This window comes from Rhinoderma darwinii, chromosome 1 (assembly GCF_050947455.1).
Source record: "Rhinoderma darwinii isolate aRhiDar2 chromosome 1, aRhiDar2.hap1, whole genome shotgun sequence".
In the NCBI taxonomy this organism is placed as follows: domain Eukaryota; kingdom Metazoa; phylum Chordata; class Amphibia; order Anura; family Rhinodermatidae; genus Rhinoderma; species Rhinoderma darwinii.
The window spans coordinates 610,224,857-610,251,849 of NC_134687.1; the positions used below are offsets into that span (position 1 = coordinate 610,224,857).

Sequence of the window (26,993 nt, forward strand, 5' to 3'; positions counted from 1 at the left end):
TGTCAAACCGTATGTAGGGAAAAACTTGCTGGAAAGCTTCCAAGGCTCTATGGTCTGAATACATGTTGTTGAAAGAGCTTGCCACGGACATTACTAAAATTCGGTCCCAATGCTAACATGCTGGGGACAGTGTGTGGACAAACTGGGTACGGAGAAACCTCCAATAGTAAGCGGCCCATATAGCGTGCTTTCCCTGTACAATTGTTGCTGTAGAAACCTCAACTCACAACCTAAAATTAGTTGTGTGACTGCTCAAATTTCGACAGGTCATAGTGACACGTCAGAAGTTTTGATTAGATGGACCCCACCGATCGCTAAAACTATGCGGCAGAAGAACTTGGGTGTGTGCTGTGCCGCTTTGTTTCTGATCGGCTTTCCTTGGAGCGGTGTATGGGCTCAAAAGAAAGTCACCGATCAGAAAAAAAAGAAACACAGCACTCACCCAAGCGCTTCTGCTGCTTCGCTTTAGCGGTCGTGGGGGTCTCAGTGCTCGGACCCCCACCGATCAAAACTTCTGACATATCACTAGGACATGTCAAAAGTTTTTGAAAAGTTTAGTTACCCTACAAGTTCAGGTGATTTTAAGTCCCAAGTCCTTTTAAACTGCCATGAAATTGGCCGTGAAAATGAGGGCCAATCGAGGTGCTGTATCATCAATCGGCGCTCGTTTGCTGCATCACAAGGAGCTATGATCAGTAATGTACGATTGTTCGTAACATGCATTTGCATCATGTCTACACAGGGAGATGTGCGGAGGACTACTGAATAAAAGATCTGATCAGCCGATGAACGAGCGTTTGCTCGTTCATCAGTTGATTGTTGCCCTGTTTATGGAGCAATGATCGGGAACGAGCGTTCATATGAATGCTCGTCTGCTCAATCATTTGGCTAGTGTAAAAGGGCCAATATGCTGTCCTATCTGAAGGCAGCACACGATGTAGGGATAGAAGCTGAGCTTGGATGATCTAAAGGTTTGTGATTAAAAGCAAGATTCCTGACAAGACTCCTAAAAGAGATAGTGAGTCCCAATTACCTCCCCCCACACAGTGATTGACAGCCTTCTCTGCATACACACTGAAACCAGGAAAGCGGTCAATCATTGGTTGTGTGCAGGGTGAGCAGGACATGGCTTCTCTCCCCCTAGTATATGCTGCTCTCAGATAGGGCGGCATAAATCACCTGACAGGTTTGCTTTAATGCAGCAGTACAGTTGCAGTTTCCAACTAAACAGAACCCTAGCTGTAACCTTGCAGGACTGCCTTAAAGAGGCTCTGTCACCAGATTTTGCAGCCCCTATCTGCTATTGCAGCAGATCGGCGCTGCAATGTAGATTACAGTAACGTTTTTATTTTTAAAAAACGAGCATTTTTGGCCAAGTTATGACCATTTTTGTAGTTATGCAAATGAGGCTTACAAAAGTCCAAGTGGGTGTGTTTAAAAGTAAAAGTCCAAGTGGGCGTGTATTATGTGTGTTACATCGGGGCGTTTTTACTTCTTTTACTAGCTGGGCGTTCTGACGAGAAGTATCATCCACTTCTCTTCAGAACGCCCAGCTTCTGGCAGTGCAGACACAGAGTGTGTTCTGGAGAGATCACGCTGTGTCGTCACTCACAGGTCCTGCATCGTGTCAGACGAGCGAGGACACCGGCACCAGAGGCTACAGTTGATTCTGCAGCAGCACCAGCGTTTGCAGGTAAGTAGCTACATTGACTTACCTGCTAACGCCGATGCTGCTGCAGAATCAACTGAAGCCTCTGGTGCCGGTGTCCTCGCTCGTCTGACACGATGCAGGACCTGTGAGTGACGTCACAGCGTGATCTCTCGAGAACACGCTGTGTCTGCACTGCCAGAAGCTGGGCGTTCTGAAGAGAAGTGGATGATACTTCTCTTCAGAGCGCCCAGCTAGTAAAAGTAGTAAACACGCCCCGATGTACGCACATAATACACGCCCACTTGGACTTTTACTTTTAAACACACCCACTTGGACTTTTGCAAGTCTCATTTGCATAACTACAAAAATGGTCATAACTTGGCCAAAAATTGCTCGTTTTTTAAAAATAAAAACGTTACTCTTATCTCCATTGCAGCGCCGATCTGCTGCAATAGCAGATAGGGGTTGCAAAATCTGGTGACAGAGCCTCTTTAAGGGTGATATGTGGGTAGATAGAATGTATTGAGATTATTTGCAGTCACGCCTGAATTTTCAGGATTTGGAATGTGGTTAGGCTTTAACCCTTTTGCTGCCAAGGACATATGTAATAGGTCATGCTTATAATACAAGGTCTAAAGTTTAGATCTTGGTATTATAGTAAAGCCCAGAATCAGCTTTCAAATAATGCCGGGCTCTAGGTGCAATATTCAGGGCGCAGCACTCATTTGAAGAACAGGATTACATGTTCCTATCATCTCTCCCCTGTACAGCCTCCAATGACCCCAGGGGTGGGATACAGGAATATTTCTTAAGGCCATCACCCCTCTTACCAATCAGAGGATATGTACTCTCCCATTGTCACATTTAAGGGACGGGGGTATCAGGCTCTGCTGACTTCACGCAATTTTTACATAACATTAAGCTTTGAGGCAAAATTGCATGAAGGCGCACATGAGTAATGGGCTGTTTGGCGGTTTTACAATATGTAGAGAGTCGACTTTCACAAAATATATGGGTATAGTGGTATAAAATGAGCATTTTATAATTCACATTTTGGGTAATGTCAAAAGTGTAAAAAATGCCTCGCCAGCGTATTTCTTTCAAACATCGTTCAGCTTTTACTGGATAACACCCCGATTACTACTTGTGGAGATGCGAAAACTGTACTTCGGTTGCTCATAAGGACATGCAATAGAAATTGGGTTGTAGAACGGTAAACATAGTAATGCAGTGCTCAGCAAAACAGCCCGTAGATAGAAGAGAATGATTCATTTATTAGAGAGCCTGACGGACCAGAGTTTATCCTACACAACTTCATAGATTAATTTGCAGACCTGTGTAAATCCACAGACCGCATGATGAACTGTGCCAAATGACAAACTCAAGACTACTGCATTGAACTTGTCCAACACAGCAGATCAGAGTCTCAAAGCTCATTCTTCTTGAAGGATCAGCTCGGAGGGGGAATAAAAATACAATTCAGGGCAATCGCATTAATACATCATACGAAATAGTAATAAACATTGAAGTTCAAAGTGCACATTACCTCTTTACCCAGATGCTCCGCATATTCTATATCCAGCTCATAGAGAGTTTCAATGTGATCACTGGTGAAGGCAATAGGGACTAGCAGAATATTTTTCTTCCCTCTCTGGCAGAGCCCCTTAATCGATTCATCTGTAGAAGGACCTAACCAGGGCATGGGTCCGACCTGAAAAGTCAAAGCACAGGATACGGTCAGTACATTGGCAGATTAAGAGGAGATTTAAGAGGAAAACAGTCGTAAGATAGACTCCTTTACATCAATGCCGCTACAGGATGGCCAAGGGTTGCCTTTACGCCTGCCTTGTTTGAAGCAGAAAGTGGGGGAGCACACTATTTGCAAACATGTTATTATTCACCTCAACTCTCATCCCAGTTGCTTTTAAGGGTCCATCCTAGTGACAAATTTGCTTAAGAAAACCTTTTAATGGAAAAGAGGCATTTTGAATACAGAGATCAAAGATCTAAGACCCCCAAAAGGGTTAAACTAGAGGATGCTTAGAGATCTCCGTATTCTATCCCGGCATTCAGCTAAAAAGTAAATTTGGGAGGAGCTATGTTAGAAGAGCAGCTGACTCACAGCCAATCAGCAAGGCCTTGTCCTCAATAATGCGGATGACCTTTTCAGCTGGATGCCAAGCACAGTATTTAACACTTCAAACACTGGTTCTGGAAGAGGTTTAAACTAGGCTAGAAGATGTCCAATAAAGAGTTATATGCCTCTGCCAATAAAGAGATAATTTAACCCCTTCCCAACATCCACCGTATATATGGCGCTGTCAGGCAGGGGTTCCTGCAACGTGCAGTACCATTACATCGCGGTAATGGTGTGGGCTCAGAAGCAGAGCCCGCACCATTACCGCCGGGTGTCAACTTTAAATTACAGCCAACATCCCGCTGTAACGGCCAGGACAGGAGCTAGGTCTCCGATCTGGCCGATTAAGCCCTCAGATGCTTGGCTCAATAGGGAGCGCAGCATCTGAGGGGTTTTGAGCCGACCGGCAGCCCAGCAACATAATCGCTGGGTTGCCGATGGTTGTTATAGCAACCGGAGGCCTAACAATGCCTCCGGCTCTGCCTTGTACAAAAGTCTATGAGGACCTGCCTGCGGCGGGTTCTCATAGGCTTGCTGTCAGTGAAGAGTAAAGAGACTGTAGGTTCAGGCCTTCAAGTCCCCTAGCGGGACAAAGAAAATAAAGTTTGAAGTTAAAAAAAATCCAACATTTCCTTTCTCATAATGAGGTTATGTTCACACACATACGGCTGAAAATACAGAGTGGTTTTAAAGGGAAAACCGCCCCTAATGTTCAGGCGTTTTTTAAGCAACTAGCGTTTTTTGCGGAGTTTACGGACGTTTTTTGGAGCTGTTTTTCTATGGAGTCAATGAAAAATGGCTCCAAAAACGGCTCAAGAAGTGACATGTACTTCAGTTTACGTCTTTTTACGCGCCGTTATTTGAAAGTGAGGCATAAAATAACGCCCCGTCGGAACAGAACGCCGTATTTTCCATTGAATTGCTGAAAATAGCCCGTGTCAACATACCCCAAGTGTTTATTATTGGAAAAAGAAAAAACTATACATAATTGGGTCGTTACGGACACGGCGATGCCAGACTATAAAAACATGTTACGGAATTTATCTCGCACGGTGAACGCCGTAAAAAAAAAAAAAAGCCAGGTCAAATCTCCTCACATAAAATATAATAAAAAAAGTGATCAAAAAGTCACATTTACCCAAAAATAGTACCAAGTCAGCCCGTCCCGCAAAAAATAATCCTGGAATTAACTTTTTTTTATTTTTGTGTGGATAAAGCTATGGGTCTTAGAATATGGCGACACAGAAAACAAATGATTTTTTTTTAAAAAAAGAAGTGCAAAAGCTGCAATACATGAAAAAAAAAACGATATAAAATTTGGTATCGCCGTAAGGCCTCATTTACACGAGCGTGTGCGTTTTGCGCGCGCAAAAAACGCAGTGTTTTGCGTGCGCAAAAGGCACTTGACAGCTCCGTGTGTCATCCGTGTATGATGCGCGGCTGCGTGATTTTCGCGCAGCCGCCATCATAGAGATGAGGCTAGTCGACGTCAGTCACTGTCCATGGTGCTGAAAGAGTTAACTGATCGGCAGTAACTCTTTCAGCACCCTCGACAGTGCATTCCGATCACCATATCGCGTAACCTGTTTTAAAAAAAAGAGGTTCGTACTTACCGAGAACTTCCCGGCCGTTGCCTTGGTGACGCGCCTCTCTTGACATCTGGCCCCACCTCCCTGGATGACGCGGCAGTCCATGTGACCGCTGCAGCCTGTGCTTGGCTTGTGATTGGCTGCAGCTGTCACTTGGACTGAATTGTCATCCCGGGAGGTCAGACTGGAGGAAGAAGCCGGGAGTTATCGGTAAGTCAGAACTTTTTTTTTTTTTGACACGTTCACTTATATTGGAATCGGAAGTCACTGTCCAGGGTGCTGAACCAGTTTAACTCTTTCAGCACCCTGCACAGTGACTGTCTCCTGCCGGGTTCGGTCAAAACGAGTTCGGCCGAACCCGGTAAAGTTCGGTTCGCTCATGTCTAAGACACTCCGTTCGGATGTTTGTAAACAGAAAAGCACCAATAAATTACACAGCTTGTCTTGCAAAAAACGAGCCAGCACACCGCTCCATCAACTGAAAAATAATAAAAAGTTAGGGTGGATTCACACGAACGTGAATTGCGTCCGTGCAGGCCGCGTAGACCACGTGCTTTTCTGTCTACAAACATCCAAATGGCGTGTCATAATGATGGCGGCTGCGCGAAAAGCACGCAGCCGCGCATCATATCATGCTGCCTCACGGAGCAGGTAAGTGGCTTTTGCGCATGCAACACGCCACGTGTTTTGCGTGCGCAAAAACGCCACGTTCGTCTGAATCAGCCCTTATGGCACTAGTAATGCGGTGATGAAAAAACAGCCCAATGTGCAGGCCGGAGGGGAACATTCCTTTATTTTTAGGGCCCTATCATTTAGGAACCAGGAAGAGAAGGGACATAGAACATCTGCTGCAAGCGAGGGCGCACGTATTATGCCAGGGCAACACTTTCCCAGCAAAATTTCCCAAACTACAAAGGAGAAAAAGTCCTCAAAAAGGTGCAGTGTGTTACAAAAGGGGATAAGAAAACAACACCATTGATCAGCGCGACACTGGCCTGTGCATAACGGATCGCTTCACAGAGTACCACACATCTATGGATAGTTTTATTAATTACCCCATTATTATACCCTCTTATTATGCCCTGATGTACTCCGCACAGATTACATATGCCCCCACATCATAAACTGAAATATCAGTAATACTCAAACGAAACTACTACCAAGCAATATCCACGCTCCAAATGGCGGCCCCTCCCTTCTAAGCCCTACAGCGTGCCCAAACTGCAGTTTACGTCCACATGTAAGGCATTACCATACCCGGGAGAACCCACTTAACAAATTATGGGCTAAGATTCTCCAGTGGCACAACATATTGTACGGTGAATATGCAGATCAGTGGAAAAATTGCAATTTTCACTTTGCATCCTCCACTGTGTATTCATTTATGAAAACCACCTGTGGGGTCTAAATTCTCACTACACCCCTTGATAAATGCCTTAAGGGGTGTCGTTTCTAAAACGGGGTCACTTTCTTATTTGGTACATCAAGGGTTTTGCGAATGCGACATGACGTCCGCAAACCATTCCAGCAAAATCTACGCTCAAAGTCAAATACCACTCTTTCTTACACTTCTTATGAACCCTCTGATGTGTCCAACCTCTACTTCGCTTTTATTCCTGTGAAACGTCTAAAGGGTTAAGAAACTTTGTAAATGCTGTTTTGAATACTTGGAGGGGTGCAGTTTTTGGGGTGACATATGGGGGTTTGTATTGTATGGGCCTCAAAGCCACTTCAGAACTGAACTGGCCCCTGTAAAAGTAGCCTTTTGAAATTTTCTTGAAAATGTGAGAAATTTCTGCTAAAGTTTTAAGCCTTGTGAGGTCATAGAAAAATAAAAGGATGTGAAAAAAATGATGCCAACATAAAGTAGATATATGGGGGATGGTATAACTGCCTGTCTTACAAGCAGATACATTTAGAAAAATGCTTATTTTTTACAATTTCTTGCAAAATTTTTGTGGTTTTCACAATTAAATATTTAGCAGTATCGAGCAAATTTTGCCAGTAACATAAAGTCCAATGTGTCACGAGAAAACAATCTCAGAACCACTTGGATAGGTAAAAGCATTCTGAAGTTATTTCCACAAGGTGAAACATGTCAGATTTGAAAAATCAAGCTCTGTCTGGCAGGTCAAAAGTGGCCACAGCGGAAGGGGTTAAAAAAAAAATAATACAAAAATATAAATATATATTTTTGTATTTTAAAGCTAGCCTGTTTGTGGCTCGATTTCAGCTGGGACACACTCCCTGTGGGTTTATGGGTGTCCCAGCTGGGAGAGTGAGGCGAGACCCGTATACGAACCTAAGTGCCGCTGCACTGTTGACATACAGAGGCGCTCCGGTCAGCAGGGAGTTTTTTTTTTTATTGTAAAATTGCAAAGCCCTCTTATTCTACATGAATGATGCCATTTCATGAGGCCATGCGGCAATTTCTAGGTAAATTAATTTTTTCCCTCCCCTTGGTGCCGGGCGGCTCATTAGGTAAAAACTTTATCACCTGGGCCTTATGGCAAAAGCTATACATGACCATCCACCAAAACCCAATGACATCACACTATAGTAACGATATATAACTATATTATGTACACTACATCAAATAAAGTATCTATTTCTATAGTGAGATAGTGCCATCTAGTGTGACTAGATCATAGTGAAACAGAATAAGCGCTCCTACCTTAGAACATTGCTGCTAATGAAGTCGGTGAACCCATAGGTGCCAGATGTGCCTGTAACCCCCTACGCCATCAAAACTCATGAAAGGGAATATCTATAGGGGCACAGCATTAACCTCTTCTCATGTAAATAGATCCACACTGGAGCCCTCAAACCTGGTTTACTGCGTACATTGACATACTATATATATATATATATATATATATATATATACATACATACATACACATATATACACACACGTGAATGCAAAACCATAAATGCAAAGCCCCAAACCTAATAAGGCTTCATCCAGATTTAACACATTCCTTACTTCCCAGACTTACAGATCTTTCGTCAAAAACAAAAAAACACTCTTCTCTAGAACAATCTGGGACTAACGTTCCTGCTGATCGGCTTTATAAGTCAAATCCTTTCAGCTGAATCACATGGTAAATTCAGCATTGGGGTGGGGGGAGCACTGCAAATTTGCAATAGTCCCATTTAAAGAGCAATCTGAAATCTCCTACCCACCCATTCAGATCTATAGAATGGTCCACATTTTGCTATAGCCCGATCCATATATTGTTAGTTGTTGGCTAGAAATGTGATAAGCAAAAAAAAAACGCTAAATGTGCTACTCAGCTTTGGCAAACAGCAGCACCGCAAATAAGCAACAGTGAGAGCAGTAGAAAGCTCCCGCATGCGTAGAGAGAAGGATTGGCGTTTCATCCTGAGGCATGATGGGAATTATTCAGAATTAAAAATAAACCTGCTTTAATGTTTTGAAGGTGTGAAAAGCTTTACTGAGATGAATATCAAATGTGACTGGAAATACCCTATGAGTCGGCTGTGCTTGGCAGCTTTATGATTACAGATCTGAAGGCATGTAACGTACCTTGGACTGCCACACAAGCCTGTAAGGGTTTGAAAAATTAAGGTTCTCCATTACTTTCTGAACTGTAGCTCCAACTTCCTGTGGGTACGGATCTCCTCGATTTACCACCTTTAAATCAAGAAAAAGAAAAATGTCTTAGTAGAGTCGACACCACCAAACCTGATAAAGTCAATATCCATTATAGAAAGGGGTTCTCCAGTTTCAGTATGGCTATGTTCACACTGAGTCTTTTTGCAGGAAGAAAATTCTGCCTCAAAATTTCGTTTGGAATTTTGAGGCGGATTTTTATCTGCCTACACGCCACTTGCTGCGATTTTCGCTGCGTTTTTCGCCCGCGGTCATTGAGCGACACAGGCAAAAACTCAGCGAAATACGCTGTCTCTGCTTCCCATTGATAATGGGAGGTCAGAGACATAAACGCCTGTTGATAGGGCATGTCGCTTCTTTTTCCCACGAGACGTTTTTTTCCGCTTTTCCGGCCGTTTTTTGGCGCGGTTTCCGCGTAAAAAAACCTCAGTCTGAACTAGGCCTAAATCTTATTTTTTGTATAATGAAAACTTATACAATTTTGTAATAGACTTTCCTTTTTAATACCTCAAGGTTTTCAATATCTCTGCTTGCCGTCATTCAATAGGAACAATCATTGTTAAAGAGGCTCTGTCACCAGATTTTGCAGCCCCTATCTGCTATTGCAGCAGATAGGCGCTGCAATGTAGATTACAGTAACGTTTTTATTTTTTAAAAACGAGCATTTATGGCCAAGTTATGACCATTTTCGTATTTATGCAAATGAGGCTTGCAAAAGTACAACTGGGCGTGTTGAAAAGTAAAAGTCCAAGTGGGCGTGTATTATGTGCGTACATCGGGGCGTGTTTACTACTTTTACTAGCTGGGCTTTCTGATGAGAAGTATCATCCACTTCTCTTCACAACGCCCAGCTTCTGGCAGTGCAGCACTGTGACGTCACTCACAGGTCCTGCATCGTGTCGGCACCAGAGGCTACACTTGATTCTGCAGCAGCATCAGCATTTGCAGGTAAGTAGCTACATCGACTTACCTGCAAACGCCGATGCTGCTGCAGAATCATCTGTAGCCTCTGGTGCCGACACGATGCAGGACCTGTGATTGACGTCACAGTGCTGCACTGCCAGAAGCTGGGCGTTGTGAAGAGAAGTGGATGACACTTCTATACACAACGCCCAGCTAGTAATAGTAGTAAACACGCCCCGATGTACGCACATAATACACGCCCAGTTGTACTTTTACTTTTCAACACGCCCAGTTGTACTTTTGCAAGCCTCATTTGCATAAATACGAAAATGGTCATAACTTGGCCAAAAATGCTCGTTTTTTAAAAATAAAAACGTTACTGTAATCTACATTGCAGCGCCGATCTGCTGCAATAGCAGATAGGGGCTGCAAAATCTGGTGACAGAGCCTCTTTAACTTCCGGCGGATAAAAATCTGTCATGGTCACTTGATGGACGCAAACACATGACAGTGATCCAAGAAGGGTAAAAATTTTGTATCTCCATTTTTTTTTTTTTTTTTAAATAAACCTAATATGACAGTACAAGACAGACAGAATCTTGCTTTCAGTACTGTCAAACCTCTTGGCCCCTTCTTAGCACTCAACTTATGGCCAATTTGGCCCTGATCTGAAGACCTGAGTGATCCCAGACACATTGGTTTCTATGGATGCACTGCCCGATAGACCCATACAACCAGCTGTAGTGGTTAAAGGGATTGTCCAGTTTATAAAAAACTCATTTCCATACACCCTATTAGTAAATTCTAATTTAATAGAGTGTGTCATCTCGTGGCCAGAGTGTAGAGCGGTTATAAATGACGTCTCTCGCTCTCCAGGACCGGTCCTGTATTACACAGACAACCATTGATATGAATGGACATTGTGTAATACTTCATTTCTCCTGTGGTGGTGCTGCAGGGAAATTTACTGCAAGGTTTCCCCACAGATTACAGCTGATCGCTAGGGGTCCCAGCAGGAGGACACTTTATGATCAGCTTATCGTCAAGGGACCCTCTTCAAAAGTAGCGATTGTCCAAAATGGAGAACCACTTTAAGCAGAGTATCCATAGCAAACAGTTTTACTCAATGTTCAGAGCAAACTGAATTGGGATTGGATGATAACAGTCAAACAGAGTATTACATCAGTATTTCTAATGTAAAAAGAGCAGAATATCTACTTAAGAAAAATGTTTTGAAAAAAAGTACCGCAGTGTACATACCGACATTGGCAACGAATGAGCGGAGAAGAGAATAACCACTTCTGCCCTCTTTTCTTCTGGAAACAAGTTCAGTTCTTTTCGTATGTGGTCAGCAAAACACTTAAACAAAATAATAAAATGTCAGTATAAAACAAAAACACTAAAAAGCAGGTTCTCCTTGTCAAAAATACAAAAATCCTACGGTGTTCTTTTTACCTGGACAAGAAGAGGATGCGTCGGCCACCGGTCAATAAGACTCCACTTCATACTGGGACTTGCACCTTTAGATTTATAGTATCGATAAATTGCATTCAAGCTGCTTCCTGAGAAAAAAAACAAAAACAAATCAAACAACTGGTCTGCACCCCAAGATGGTTCAGACCTTACACTATAAACCCCTGACTATATGCCTTATTAGAGTATATGGACGTCATAGAGAGGGATCTCCCACTTTGGACCCCCTCTATGAGCCAGAGCAAAGATTTGCTCACAAACAGCGGCTCCTGCTTTGATAGATCTAGGCCATCCGTATATTACCTGCAGCCATTGCCCTGAATGGTTTTTTTTTTTTTTTTTTCCCTTGCAGATTCGTTCCAGCTGAGCAGTTGACGAGGGGGAAGGGGTTAACTGGACACAGGTGGTATAAATTAGTCATCAGACCTCATTTTGAGCTTGCTCTTTCTGAGCTTGGTGGTTTAAGTGGCTTGTGAACTAAGTGGAGTTCTAAAACCGGAGTTCGAAAAGAGGAGTTGAAGCCCCAGTAAGTACTCTTCTTTTTCTTTGACAATTGTTCGCTGTTTTGGTGTAACTTGGATAATGGATAGCAAGATTGGAGGTTTTCTTCAGTGCACAGTTTGTCATATGTATACACGACTGGAGCCGGAGTTCCAGGGTGAATATCTCTGTGGCAGATGTGAGCATGTTGTTCACCTGGAAGCTCGTATTAGAGATCTGGAGGAGCAGAATGCAACACTGAGGAGGATAGACAATTTTGAGCGGAGCTTGCTGCTCACAGAGCATGCAGTTAGTGGGTTACAACTGGAGGGTGAAGACATGGGTGAGCAGGATCAGGTAAGTAGCTGGGTTAATGTAGTTAGGGGCAGTAGAAAGGGGTCAAAGACAAGGAAGGCCGATCCGGTTTCTGGCATTCCAAGCAAAATTGCCACGTTGGGTGATGATGCGAGGGTGTCAGTCTCAGAAAAGGCAGCCCTAGTGGATACTGATCTCCCTAACAGCCGGGAGAACAGCCCAGCTAGTAGTCGGCGGGATGGTAATGCAGGCAAGCCAAGACAATTGATAGTCGTAGGGGATTCTATAATCAGGAAGACGGATAGAATAATTTGTCGCCAAGACCGCCTCAACCGAATGGTTTGCTGTCTCCCTGGTGCCAGGGTTCGGCATGTGGTGGAACGGGTGGACAAATTGCTGGGAGGGGCTGGTGATGATCCAGCTGTCGTGGTCCATGTCGGTACCAACGACAGAATAAATGGTAGGTGGAGGAGCCTTAAGAATAATTTTAAAGAACTAGGCTACAAGCTGAAGGGAAGGACCTCCAAGGTTGTATTCTCAGGAATACTGCCTGTGCCATGCGCATCACAGGAAAGACAGCGGGAGCTCAGGGAGTTAAATGCATGGCTGAAGTCTTGGTGTAGAGGAGAAGGATTTGGGTTCCTAGAGCACTGGGCTGACTTTTCATTGGGGTACAAACTGTATTCTGCAGATGATTTGCACCTAAATGGAAGGGGGTCCGCTGTGCTGGGGGAGAGAATTCTAGCTGGGGTGGCGGAGTATTTAAACTAGGGCTGAGGAGGGAGGTCAATGTAGAAAAAAAAGGGGTAGCCAGGTTAGAGAGGGGTCAGACTATATTGGTGGGGGGAGAAACAGAATGTGGGGAGAGGGCTAGACAACAAGATAAGGAGATCCTTTCGTTACAAAACATCAGTGTAAATAAAAAGGACCGATTAATGTCAAATCACATTTCTGATAATAAAAGTGAAAAACTGACAGGCAAGTTAAAGTGTATGTTCACAAATGCCAGAAGTCTAGCAAGCAAAATGGGGGAGCTGGAGGCCTTGATACTGGAAGAAAATATAGATATAGTTGGTGTTGCTGAAACATGGCTGGACTCTTCACATGACTGGGCTGTAAATCTACAGGGTTTTACACTTTTTCGTAAAGACAGGACAAATAGGAAAGGTGGTGGTGTATGTCTGTATGTGAGAAGTGATATGAAGGTGAGTGTGAAAGAGACAATAGTGGGTCAAGACTGTGAGGAGGTTGAAACCTTGTGGGTGGAACTAGAAAGGGAGGTAAACACTGAAAAAATTACTTTTGGTGTAATCTATAGACCCCCCAATATAACTGAGGAGATGGAAGGTCAGATATATAAACAGATGGAGCGGGCTGCACAGGCGGGTACTGTAGTGATAATGGGAGATTTTAATTTCCGGGATATTAATTGGTGTCATGGTTCGGCTTCAACTGCAAAGGGGAGACATTTCCTCAACCTGTTGCAGGAACATTTTATGGGCCAGTTTGTGGAAGACCCGACTAGAGGTGAAGCTCTGTTGGATCTGGTCATTTCTAATAATGCAGATCTTGTTGGGAATGTCAATGTTCGTGAAAACCTCAGTAACAGTGATCATAATATAGTTACATTTTACCTATACTGTAAAAAACAAACGCAGGCTGGGAGGGCAAAAACATTTAATTTTAAGAAAGCCAATTTCCCCAGGATGAGGGCTGCAATTCAGGATATAGACTGGGAAGAACTAATGTCAAATAATGGAACAAATGATAAATGGGAGATTTTCAAATCTACTTTGAGTTATTATAGTGCAAAATTTATTCCTACAGGTAATAAGTATAAACGACTCAAATTAAACCCCACATGGCTTACACCTTCTGTGAAAGGGGCAATACATGACAAAAAAAGGGCATTTAAAAAATACAAATCTGAGGGTACAGCTGTAGCCTTTGTAAAATATAAAGAGCTTAATAAAATCTGTAAAAATGTAATAAAATTAGCAAAAATACAAAATGAAAGGCAGGTGGCCAAGGATAGTAAAACAAATCCTAAAAAATTCTTCAAGCATATAAATGCAAAAAAGCCCAGGTCTGAACATGTAGGACCCCTAGATAATGGTAATGGGGAGTTGATCACAGGGGATCAAGAGAAGGCAGAGTTACTAAATGGGTTCTTTAGCTCTGTATATACAACTGAAGAAGGAGCAGCTGATGTAGCTGGTGCCAGTGCTGTTAATATATCAGTTGATATACTGAATTGGATGAATGTAGAGATGGTCCAAGCTAAATTAAATAAAATAAATGTGCACAAGGCTCCGGGACCAGATGGGTTACACCCTAGAATTCTTAAAGAGCTTAGTTCAGTTATTTCTGTCCCCCTTTTCATAATATTCAGAGAATCTCTAGTGACTGGTATAGTGCCAAGGGACTGGCGCAGGGCAAATGTGGTGCCTATTTTCAAAAAGGGCTCTAGGTCTTCCCCGGGTAATTATAGACCAGTAAGCTTAACATCCATCGTGGGGAAAATGTTTGAGGGGCTATTGAGGGACTATATACAGGATTATGTGACAATAAATAGCATTATAAGTGACAGCCAGCACGGTTTTACTAAGGACAGAAGTTGTCAAACTAACCTAATCTGTTTTTATGAAGAGGTGAGCAGAAGTCTAGACAGAGGGGCCGCTGTGGATTTAGTGTTTTTGGACTTTGCAAAGGCATTTGACACTGTCCCCCATAGACGCCTAATGAGTAAATTAAGGACTATAGGTTTAGAAAATATAGTTTGTAATTGGATTGAGAATTGGCTCAAGGACCGTATCCAGAGAGTTGTGGTCAATGATTCCTTCTCTGAATGGTCCCCGGTTATAAGTGGTGTACCCCAGGGTTCAGTGCTGGGACCACTATTATTCAACTTATTTATTAATGATATAGAGGAAGGGATTAATAGCACTATTTCTATTTTTGCAGATGACACCAAGCTATGTAATATAGTTCAGACTATGGAAGATGTTCATGAATTACAGGCAGATTTAAACAAACTAAGTGTTTGGGCGTCCACTTGGCAAATGAAGTTTAATGTAGATAAATGTAAAGTTATGCATCTTGGTACCAACAACCTGCATGCATCATATGTCCTAGGGGGCGCTACACTGGCGGATTCACTTGTTGAGAAGGATCTGGGTGTACTTGTAAATCATAAACTCAATAACAGCATGCAGTGTCAATCAGCTGCTTCAAAGGCCAGCAGGATATTGTCGTGTATTAAAAGAGGCATGGACTCGCGGGACAGGGATGTAATAATGCCACTTTACAAAGCATTAGTGAGGCCTCATCTAGAATATGCAGTTCAGTTCTGGGCTCCAGTTCATAGAAAGGATGCCCTGGAGTTGGAAAAAATACAAAGAAGAGCAACGAAGCTAATAAGGGGCATGGAGAATTTAAGTTATGAGGAAAGATTGAAAGAATTAAACCTATTTAGCCTTGAAAAAAGACGACTAAGGGGGGACATGATTAACTTATATAAATATATTAATGGCACATACAAAAAATATGGTGAAATCCTGTTCCTTGTAAAACCCCCTCAAAAAACAAGGGGACACTCCCTCCGTCTGGAGAAAAAAAGGTTCAAGCTGCAGAGGCGACAAGGCTTCTTTACAGTGAGAACTGTGAATTTATGGAATAGCCTACCGCAGGAGCTGGTCACAGCAGGGACAGGAGATGGCTTTAAAAAAGGGTTAGATAATTTCCTAGAACAAAAAAATATTAGCTCCTATGTGTAGAAATTTTTCCTTCCCTTTTCCCTTCCCTTGGTTGAACTTGATGGACATGTGTCTTTTTTCAGCCGTACTAACTATGTAACTATGTAACTATGTAACTATGTAATGGTCATCACGCATTACTACATTTACCCGGCAGATGCGGTTCGGAGGTCAAAGGGGTGGCGTGTGATGAGAAAATCCTTAATTCTAACCTGTGGTAGAACAGCTATACTGGGGGTATTGTGTGAAGGCAATTGCTCGCTCTACTCCGTCATTCTCCATTTCTTCAATGGCGGCTTCAGTAAGCGGATGAACATACCGGAAACCAATGTAATATTTATGAGGTGCTGTCAAAACAAGGAAAGAGACGTAAAATAACCAGTTCCTGGCTCATTCCATAATAAACATAACTCAGAGCTATAGAATATCAATTTTAGAACTAGTGCTAGAAAATCTGGATTATGTTTAACTACGACGATCATTCCTGCAAAATAAAGACAAAAGTACATAAAAAGTTATGAATGAACAAAAAAAAAAAAAAGTTAATAAAAAGTGATAAAAACAACAGGTGGTAACTACAAAAATTAAACATAGCAAACACAAAAAGTATCCCAGAAGAGGATCACCTTAACCACGGTGGACTTATTGCCCACAGTCTCGGAGATCACCCTTTAAAGTGAACCGGTTAGTTTTTATTGTTACTACAGACAATGTGTCATGTGACGTGACGTGACAGGCTGCAGCCAATGGTCGTGGTCTGTAGTGCTAGAGAGGCTACACGCAGGTCTATAGTATAGTTGTACTGAGCCATATCTGTTCTGTAGTGTATTATATAATCTGTACATAGAGAGAACATGCACAGCACTAGTGGCAGTCCGTACACTAAGCAGCCTCGACATTGCAACGGAGCATGGGCCGGGTCCAAAAAAAATGGCCCCTGCCATTAGCAAAACATCACCATCATATCCGCAATAGGCCCACCAATACCGCTTGTAAAAAGCCTTTCAACAGGAAAACACCCTGTTCATTTTCATTGCATGGAATTTAAAACGGTCGGGACATGTCACGTTTTCCGCAGTATATTTCCCCCTGAAAACATCATCGGGAAACCACGTGCAAATTCACCCCATTTAATGAGGCTGATCTGTGTGCAGAACTGCGGCAGTTTTTGCTGCTAAACCGCGGTAGAAGTTCGAGGATTTTTTCTGCGAAATCTCAGCCAAATCCATGTCAGATCTTTCCTCAAGAAAAAAGTATTCATGTGAAAAATGCCTTCGGCTAGGTTCACACCCTGTGTTTGCATCCAGATGTTTTCAAACCTTTTTTTGTTTTTAAACTAAGGCGGGATTCACACGACCGGGTCGCGTCCGAGCCCGAGTGCCGGCCGGTAAAATCGGCCATTCTGCCCGGCCGGTTTGCATAAAGTTATGCATCCGTGCCGGGCCGGGCAGATCCGGACAGTGACATCAGCGGCAACTCCTGAAGGGGAATCCCCATGTGTTCGGGGATTCCGCTTCAGGAGTTTCCCCTGATGTCACTGCCCAGATATTGACAGAGACATCAAGCGCTCTGTCCAGGAGCGGAATCCCCGAACACACGTGGATTCCGCTCCTTCGAGGAGCTAAAGTGCGGCTAGCACATAGCAGAGCGTGGAGATACCTCCCCGCTCTGCTATAGTGGCGTCGCTACAGTAGTAGCAGCCGCAGCAGCAGCAGCTGCTGCAGCTGCTAGCGGCGCCATCAAAGGTGTCGCCGAGCCAGGGTGCTTTTAACAAGCAGGAGAAGGGAGCCAGCGCAGCGCTCCCTTCCACCTGCTGTACACCCCGGCCCTGCCACACCGTGTACAGCGATGCCATTCGTCAGAATGGCATCAACTCCTCCTCCTCACATGCACTCTGCGCTGTGAAGAGGAGGAGATAGAGCGCAAGAGCCGGAAAACCCGGCCGTCACTCGGGACACATCCCGGTGATGGCCGGGTATTACCCGGCCCCATAGACTTCTATGGGAGCCGGGCGGCCGGGTACCCGGGCGAAAATAGAGCATGTCCTATTTTTTGACGGGCGGTTTTCCCGGCCGTCAAAAAATCGGTCGTGTGAATAGCCCCATTAGGGGTCTATTATTCCTAATGCAGCCGGGTGCCGGCCGATTTATGAACGGCCGGCACCCGGCCGGGAAACCCTGCCGTGTGAATGAGGCCTTACTGTTCCTAAAAAGCTTCCGGTTTCCATTAAAAAAAAAATGTTTATTTGACAAATTTTTAATAAGGTGTTTATTTTAGGCTCTGTTCACATCTGCCTCAAATACAGATTCCGTGAAATTTGCCTGACAAAATAGTGCAGCATTCCGCGCCATTTTGTCTGGCAAAATGACCGAAACCATTTCGGAAGCCTAAGTCAAAGGACTGCATTATTTCACGTACCCGGCGCTTCTGTTCCGATGTTCCTATGATGGATCAGAATAACGAAAATAGTGACGCAGTTGTGAACAGAGCCTTATTGTAAGTTTATTAACAATAACAGGGTAAGAAACAAGATGACTATCCTTTAGCGTCCCGTTGCCATAGACTTCTTTGATTTAAAAAAAAAAAAAAAGTTCTATCAGTATCTGGTTGTCCAACAGGACAGAAAAATAAGAGACAGTCAAGAGGCCATTTTTTGGCACGACGGAAGCCCAATGGATCAGTTCTTTAGAACAAGAATAAAAAAGCACAAATAGACGTTTCAACAGGACGGCCAAATGTAACGCGAACAGGCCGTAAGATCTTCCCCTAATCCGGATGTCCACAAAGAAGGTTAATATTACCGGACCATGAATTATAATCCCTAGGCAATAAATCACATCCGCACATGGGGGTCCTCAGCGATGGAAGACTCGGAGCAAAAGTGAATTTCAGAAAATTAAAATTCCTAGGTTGAACTGTTCAAGATAGTGAATTAGTTCTTTATAGACTACACAAGGGGGAGGGGAATATTCTATGTAGCATTTACTACATCAGCAAAAACACCACAACCCCCTGATCTATCTAATCATCACAGACTGCATGGGACTCTCCCTTTACTAAACATCAAAAGACATCCACCCCAAAAACCAGTATCTCAACCAGCAGCCTATTAGATGACAGGACACATTGCAACCGCCGGAAGATTACAGCGGACTGTACATCAGGGAGATCAGACGGATGTTTTCTGAATGACTTGTCATTGTGGATTTCTCTTTTTGCATGGCAGTGAGAATTTGCAGTCTTTTTGTGACATATAGGGCAGGTTTAAAAGTCCGCAGCATGCCTAGAATCCGCTGCAAATGGTTATACGCGGTGATGGAATAGGCTTTGTTAAAACCTCATTCCCTTACATTCTACTATCATTTCTTGCAAAAGTTCGGTGCAGATTCCAAAAAACAGCATTTGACTTAAAGAGGCTCTGTCACCAGATTCTCAAATCCCCATCTCCTATTGCATGTGATCGGCGCTGCAATGTAGATAACAGTAAAGTTTTTACGTGTATGACGCTGACCAATCAGTGACCAGTCGGCGTCATACACTCCTCTACATTCATTTACACAGCAGCGATCTGCAGCCGCATACACAGAGATTAACGTTAATCAAGTGTCCTGATAATGAATACACATGAAATCCAGCCTGGACGTCATGTGTATTCAGAATTCTGACACTTCTGAGTCTTCTCTGAGATTTCTAGCACGGGAAACGAAATCTCGCGAGATTTCGGAGATAAACGAGATTTCGTTTCACTTGATGCAAATCTCACAGAAAAGAGTCAGAAGTGTCAGGATTCTGAATACATATACAGCTGGAAATAAGCCGTGTCAACATACCCTTAAAATCAAATGGGAAAAAGATAAAAAAATCAAAAAACATGCGCCGTTGGTTTGGAGCGATTTTTGACCGAAACCTCTCCAATTGCGAAATGTAAAAAAAAAAAAAAAAAAAAAAAAACACGCTCGCATATTTCCTCAAAAATCCGGAAGGATATTGAGGCAAATTTTTTCTGCTTGACAAAAAACAGCATGTGCAAATATCGTAAAATATTTTCTTTAGGGTATTGCAGTGGGTCTACAGCACGGCAACAAATAAAACCAGAACGTTTTACATAAAAGTAGTGCTATGTAAAAAGAAAACCAAAAAAAACAACCCACTTAGTTCAGACACACGAAGGACTCATGCACACAATAGAGCCTGTACGACTATTTAGGCCTTGTTCACAGCACGTATTCGACTCGTTTTTGCCGCGTTTTACGTGAAGAACATGTTAAAAACGCGTCCTTATTACACGCCCAAAAAAGCCTGTACTTTAAAAAGTGCTTTGCAAAACGCTAGCGTTTATGACGTAATTACAAGTCGTTTTTTTTTAGCGCCGTGTGAAAAAGGCCTTAGTACGGCTGTTTACGTAACTCACGACCATATAACATTTTTCATGGTCCGAATTGACCTCATTCAGTCGCAACACACAGCGGCTGAACAGGGTTTAGGGGGCTCCGTTCTGGAGATAGGTGCGGGTCCCAGAGGTGGGATCAGCATCGATCTGACATTTATGACATATCCTTTATGTCAAACGTCTCTCGTGGGAAAACCCCTTTAAGCCTAACAATTTAGTCTAAGTCTTTGAGCTTATGCACGGGTCTGTATTTGGGATCTGAATCAAATAGATCCCAAATAAAAGTGCTAATGTGTATGTATGTAGAATGGTTTATCTTGTTTTAATTAAAAAAAACAAAAAATTGCAGCATGCTCCAGATAGGGGAGCGCTGCGCCGACGCATTTCTGATCGGCTTTCCTCAGGCAATGTACGGGCTGAATAGAAAGTCTGTGAGTTTGTAGAGTCAAGCAAAGCCGATCACAAACTGAACGACGCATCGCTCACCCGAGCATTTCTACCTCTTCACTTTAGCAACCGGTGCTTGGACCCCCACTGATCAAAACTTCTGACCTGTCACTATGAGATGTCAGGAGTTTTCTGACAGTTAAGTTACCCTTTAATGCTACACAATATTCACCTGTGGCCGGGGACAGTTCATCCAGCAGTTTCACCATGCCTTCTCCTTGATGCGCTGTCCACTTTTTAATAGGGGATCCCCCGCCAATTTTTCGGTATTGTTCTTGGATTTTTGGTGTGCGGCGTTTGGCAATAAAAGGTCCAAGTTTGCTGAAAAATAAAATTGTTTATTACTTCACATGTAGAATACAAGAGCAACAACATCCAATACATAATAGTAAATTAAATCTAGAAAGAGACGTATAGAGTATTTCTCCATAAACGAAGATCAAATAAAATAAATACAATCACCCAGAAAGTTTTCTTCTTCTGTCAAGTTACAAATCCTTTACCGCATTGACTTCTGACGGGGTCTGTCTGTGTCTGTTACATCAATGCACACAGCACTATTGCTCCTGTCAAATCTGACAACATTTATGACCAAGACTAAGAAATGGCTGAATAGATTTTAATAGCTTGATAGAAGAGGATGATTTAGATTCATTGTAAAAACATTATTTTTTTTAAGAAATGACAGTCTAGTAGTACATTAAAAGGATTTTATCTTCTAGTCACTTATTAATAAAGTGTACATTAAATTGTCCCACTGTACAAAACCCATGGTGTATGTAAACAATATGGCCGTGGGTGAAGTGTCATCCTTGTGAGATCATGCAGACAGGACACAGCAGACATCGCTGGAGCCGGAGGATGTGAGTAAATCAATGCTCGACAACCCCCCAGGCCATGGGCATTTACGGCCCAAAAAACAACTGAAAATAGGCCGTGTGAACATACCCCAACGGTAGGAACACACACAGTGTGTTCAGAGTGGATACTCTGCGTCAAGCTGCGCAGCGTATCTGCCCTGAACACCGCAAGGAATTTTCGCTGTGTAAAGCAGCGCCAGAAAAATAAAGAGTTCATACTTACCCCCTCCCTCTCTTTTGTGAATGGTCCGGCCTCGTGGGATGACACTGCAGGCCATGTAACTGCTGCAGCCTGTGGTTGGCTGCAGCGGTAACACGGGATGAAACGTCATCCCAGGAGGCCGGACTGGAAAAGAAGAAGGGAACTCTGGGTAAGTATAACTTTGGGTAAGTATAACTTTTTTTTTCTTACTTGCGATTTTTGCAGTGGAATAGCTGCAGTTCTGTTGCAAATGTCGCAGCACACACCACTTTGTTGCGGGTTTAAGCATCGAATTTAATTCAATGGGGAAAACCTGCAACAGAAGAAGAGCTGCGATTCCGCAGCATTGGCACGCTGCGGCTGAAAAAACTGCAACGCAGGTCAATTTATGTGTTTTTTTTGGCAGCGTGGGGACGAGATTTGTTGAAATCTCACCCACGCTGCTGCTATTGTAATACATTGCGGATTTCCCGCAATTAATCCATTGGAAATTTACGCTGTGTGTGTGCGCCTACCATAATAAGTGACGCCATAATTTCCTTCACATAGTGACAAGATTAGGGTTAACCCCTTAGGGACATGGCCAATTTTGGCAATTGAGGACAGAACAATTATTATTTTTTTTATCTTTGAATCCCGTGGACATAACTTTAATTATTTTCCCCTTGACGTAGCTGTAAGTCTGTTTTTTGGTACATTTAAATTATCGTTCAATTTATATTTTGTCAAAAAAAAATAATTTTTTTAATTTTTTACTGCATAAACGATCATAAATAACGCTATAAATTTGTTGTGCAGGTTATTACGGTCGCAACAATACCGAATAGGTGTATATTATTTTATGAATTGGGACTTATTGTAATAATGTTTATTGTAAAAGTGTGCATTTGTGTATTTACAGACTTTTTTTGTATTCAATTTTACTCTTTAACCTTAAAGGGTAACTAAACGGTCAAACTTCTGACATGTCATAATGACATGTCAGAAGTTTTGATTGGTGGGGGACCGAGCACAGAGACCCCCACCAATCGCTAAAACAAAGCGGCAGAAGTGCTCGTGTGAGAGCTCCGCCACTTTGTTTCTGTTCGGCTTTTTCCAGAAGTCAATGTAGCGGTGTACGGACTTAATAGAAAGTCTATGAGCCCGTACTCCGATACATCGGCTGTCCAAGAAAAAGCCAAACAGAAATAAATCGGCTGAGCGCTCACGCGAGCACTTCTGCCGCTTCGTTATATTGATAGGTGTGGGTGGTGGACCCCCACCAATCAAAACTTCTCACATGTCAGTATGACATGTCAGAAGTTTGTTGAATGTTTAGTTACCCTTTAATGTACTGGCATATATCTATATGCCAGTACATTAGCCTGTGTACTGATCGTATACAGGCAGTTGTTAGAACATACCTAATTATGCCCGAAAAGCAGGAAATCTGGTCAGACAGCCCTGGGGTCCTTCAATAGACCCTGAGCTGTCTGCCCATATAAGGTATGTCCATCGATGTGTCACAGGTATTCCCTTTGACGCGATCAAAGGGGGGTCCCCCCTGCTCATTTTCCCTTTGAATGCCGAGGTCAGCTATAAATCGCGGCGGTATTCAAGGGAATGACTGTGGAGATCAGAGGTTTGTCTGATCTCCAGCATTAGAGCAGGGCTGCGATGGCGAATGACAGCCATTGTCCCGCTCCTGGTCGCGCATACTTGTCGTGCCTGCGCGATCAGAATGATATAATGTGGCTGGTGCTACACTAATGAGCGACTGGCACTGAAGACAGAGAACATGGGGGTGCTGTGCAGTGTCCGCGTACCATGCTCTGTCTTCAGGGCCAGCGCTACTGCTCATTAGCGCATCACATCTTGCTAGTAACTAATTTCATGTAGTGCAATACTAAGCTGTGTCGCTTAGTATCGAAATACATGAATCCACGGCATTGACATGTTTGAGAGTGCACGGTATCGAAATAGTATCAATGAATCGTACAACCCTGCATCACCCTAAACCATCAGGGAAGCAGGTATCATCATACCCTGACGTCACATGCATGCGGTCGAGCGATCTTTTGTACAGCAGTCAGAAAATTTGCAAACACGTTACATCCTAAAGTGATTGCAATTTACACTACTATTCTTGGTGAGCCTTAAAAAAAAAAAAAAAAAAGGGGGATCACATGCTGATAGATTTACCTCTGTGCTGGAAGCGTCATCAGATCTTTGTCTAAAAATAACCGGAGGAGGAAATCGTGGACATCTTCGAGAGTCTCCGGGCCACCCATGTTCAGCATCAGAATCCCGGTTTTAGGTTTCCTGGATAAATAGTACGGGTCATAGTCAGCAATATGACATTGTCAACATTGTACAAGAAATCAGCTGTGACCGACACATATGTGATAGAAATATGGTGGCAGCATCTATAGTAGAACCTACGCTGTCCATTTACAATTCAATACTGAAATCTGAGGTGTTTATAGGTTAAACTGAACAATTTGTAATGAATGAGAAGCAGACGCCGTAACCAGCAAGCAATTATATATATATATATATATATATATATATACACACGTTTGGAGTATTGGGATTCTCACCATAAGGCCCCCCGGTACTGTGCATGACCTCAATATTTAACTATAGGGATAAAAGTGGTGCTACAATTTATCACAGGGAAACATTGATGTCGCGGTAACGTCTCTATTCAACTGTGACTCGGTGTTGTCACATGACAAAATTGTAAGTATCCCAAGCCTTAAATGGGGTCTAACAACTGGACACCCCAACCATTAACCGATAATCACAAGTCCAGCTTCTGAAAACCACAGCGGACAGCTCCTCATATGAATGAACACCTTGCGTTGACGTCCCCCCTCCAGATAATTAAGAAGGATCTGACAAGGGATTATCCCCCCCCCCCCTCCTCATCTATGATGTCCAAATACCCGAATAGGACATGAGAGGGTTATCCAGATTGAACAGTCCCTACACAGCTCTACAGTTCAGTGACCTTTATTTCAGCATTTACGGTAGTTGAAATCTGCCTGACCAGGCTTCTCACCCACAACAGACGTGTGGATACAAACCTCTTATCAGGGTGAGCACGAGCCTTCGCCTCAACGCCCTGGGTTGCTGCAGCAGCTGCTGCTGTAGATTTCCAGCGCTGATTCATTGAAGATACCGTCTTGTCTGACTTTAGAGCTGCACAAAATAAAAAAGTGAAAGTGATGAAGCGTTATTTTTTTTGCCATTATGGATTGTCTAGACCTGAGGGGCATTAAAAACAGGTTTTCAGCCTCTTTATTTACTTGAAGGGTTAACCAGACTTTAAAAAAAACAAAAAGACGTTTGACACATCATAGTGACATGCCAGAAGTATTGATCGGTTTGTGGTTCGAGCACGGAGATCCTCACCGATCACTAAAACGAAGCGGCAGAAGCACTCGGGTGAGCACTGTGCCGTTTGGTTTCTGATCGACTTTCCTTGGTGCGGGCTCAATAGAAAGTCTATAAGTCGATACACCGCTGGGCTTTACGAGAAAAGAACATCAGAAACTAAGCGGTACAACGCTCACCCGAGCACTTCTGCCGCTTCGTTTTAGCGATCGGTGGGGTCTCCAACCGTTCAAAACCTCTGACATGGCACTATGACATTTCAAAAGTTTAGTTACCCTTTAAGCAAACTGATCCTTTATCTGTATATCTCACATCTATAAGAAAGTTGCAGAAATGACAGGATTAAACTAAAATATAGTCGCTGAGTGGTACTTGTAATACCTTCTTGCAGCCAGTAGAAGTCACTGTAGCGGTTTATGGTGCAGAGATTTTAGGTAACATTTAGCTTTGAAGGGAAAGAACACGAACAAACGAACAAACGAACGAACGCACACACACACCTATTATATAACCGAGAAGGACGTGGTGTCCGAAGCTCACATAGAGCTCCGCCCACAGCCCAACCAGCAGTTAGCTCCGCCCACAGCCAGAAGACTGAGGAAGGAGATGTGAGTAATTAGTGGCGTAGCTATAATGCCCCCCCTCCCATACACAGTATAATGCCCCCCTCCCTCCCATACACAGTATAATGCCCCCTCCCTCCCATACACAGTATAATGCCCTCTCCATCCCATACACAGTATAATGCCCCCTCCCTCCCATACACAGTATAATGCCCCCCTCCCTCCCATACACAGTATAATGCCCCCCCTCCCTCCCATACACAGTATAATGCCCCCTCCCTCCCATACACAGTATAATGCCCCCCCTCCCTCCCATACACAGTATAATGCCCCCCCTCCCATACACAGTATAATGCCCCCTCCCTCCCATACACAGTATAATGCCCCCTCCCTCCCATACACAGTATAATGCCCCCCCTCCCTCCCATACACAGTATAATGCCCCCCCTCCCTCCCATACACAGTATAATGCCCCCCCTCCCTCCCATACACAGTATAATGCCCCCCCTCCCTCCCATACACAGTATAATGCCCCCTCCCTCCCATACACAGTATAATGCCCCCTCCCTCCCATACACAGTATAATGCCCCCTCCCTCCCATACACAGTATAATGCCCCCACTCCCTCCCATACACAGTATAATGCCCCCACTCCCTCCCATACACAGTATAATGCCCCCACTCCCTCCCATACACAGTATAATGCCCCCACTCCCTCCCATACACAGTATAATGCCCCCACTCCCTCCCATACACAGTATAATGCCCCCACTCCCTCCCATACACAGTATAATGCCCCCCCTCCCTCCCATACACAGTATAATGCCCCCCCTCCCTCCCATACACAGTATAATGCCCCCCCTCCCTCCCATACACAGTATAATGCCCCCCCTCCCTCCCATACACAGTATAATGATCTCATATCTACGGACCTAATAGAAAAATAATAACATACATACTTACCTATCCCCGTTCCCCCGCCGAGTGGAGGATCCTTCTCCTCCTCTGGTCTGTGCGATGTGAGGGACTCGGTGCAGACAGGTGCGATGACGTCACTACATCGCGCCTGCCTTCGCTGAGCCGCTCATAGCACACTGAGCACAGTGCAGAGGAGGCAAAAGATCCTCCACCCGTCGTGGGAACGGGGATAGGTAAGTATGTATGTTATTATTTTTCTATTTGGTCCGTACATATGGGGGCATTATACTGTGTA

At 43.6% G+C, this 26,993-nt stretch overlaps 1 protein-coding gene across 5 annotated transcripts in view; it reads right to left on the bottom strand.

The window, feature by feature from the left end:
* The window catches only part of FECH (ferrochelatase), a 36,997-nt gene that overhangs the window by 4,755 nt on the left and 5,249 nt on the right, over nt 1–26,993 (bottom strand). For 4 of the 5 annotated variants that reach the window (XM_075841297.1, XM_075841291.1, XM_075841284.1 and 1 more), the window contains exons 2-9: nt 24,908–25,022; nt 24,021–24,140; nt 20,950–21,098; nt 16,153–16,287; nt 11,373–11,479; nt 11,178–11,276; nt 8,928–9,035; nt 3,198–3,362 (exon numbers count right to left, since the gene is read on the bottom strand). In XM_075841297.1, coding sequence (XP_075697412.1) covers nt 3,198–3,362; nt 8,928–9,035; nt 11,178–11,276; nt 11,373–11,479; nt 16,153–16,287; nt 20,950–21,098; nt 24,021–24,140; nt 24,908–24,993 — 969 coding nt within the window. In that variant the 5' untranslated portion in view covers nt 24,994–25,022. Of the gene's footprint in view, nt 1–3,197; nt 3,363–8,927; nt 9,036–11,177; nt 11,277–11,372; nt 11,480–16,152; nt 16,288–20,949; nt 21,099–24,020; nt 24,141–24,907; nt 25,023–25,598; nt 25,762–26,993 lie in introns of those variants that run through there. The other variant, XM_075841305.1, reaches the window with a different exon arrangement.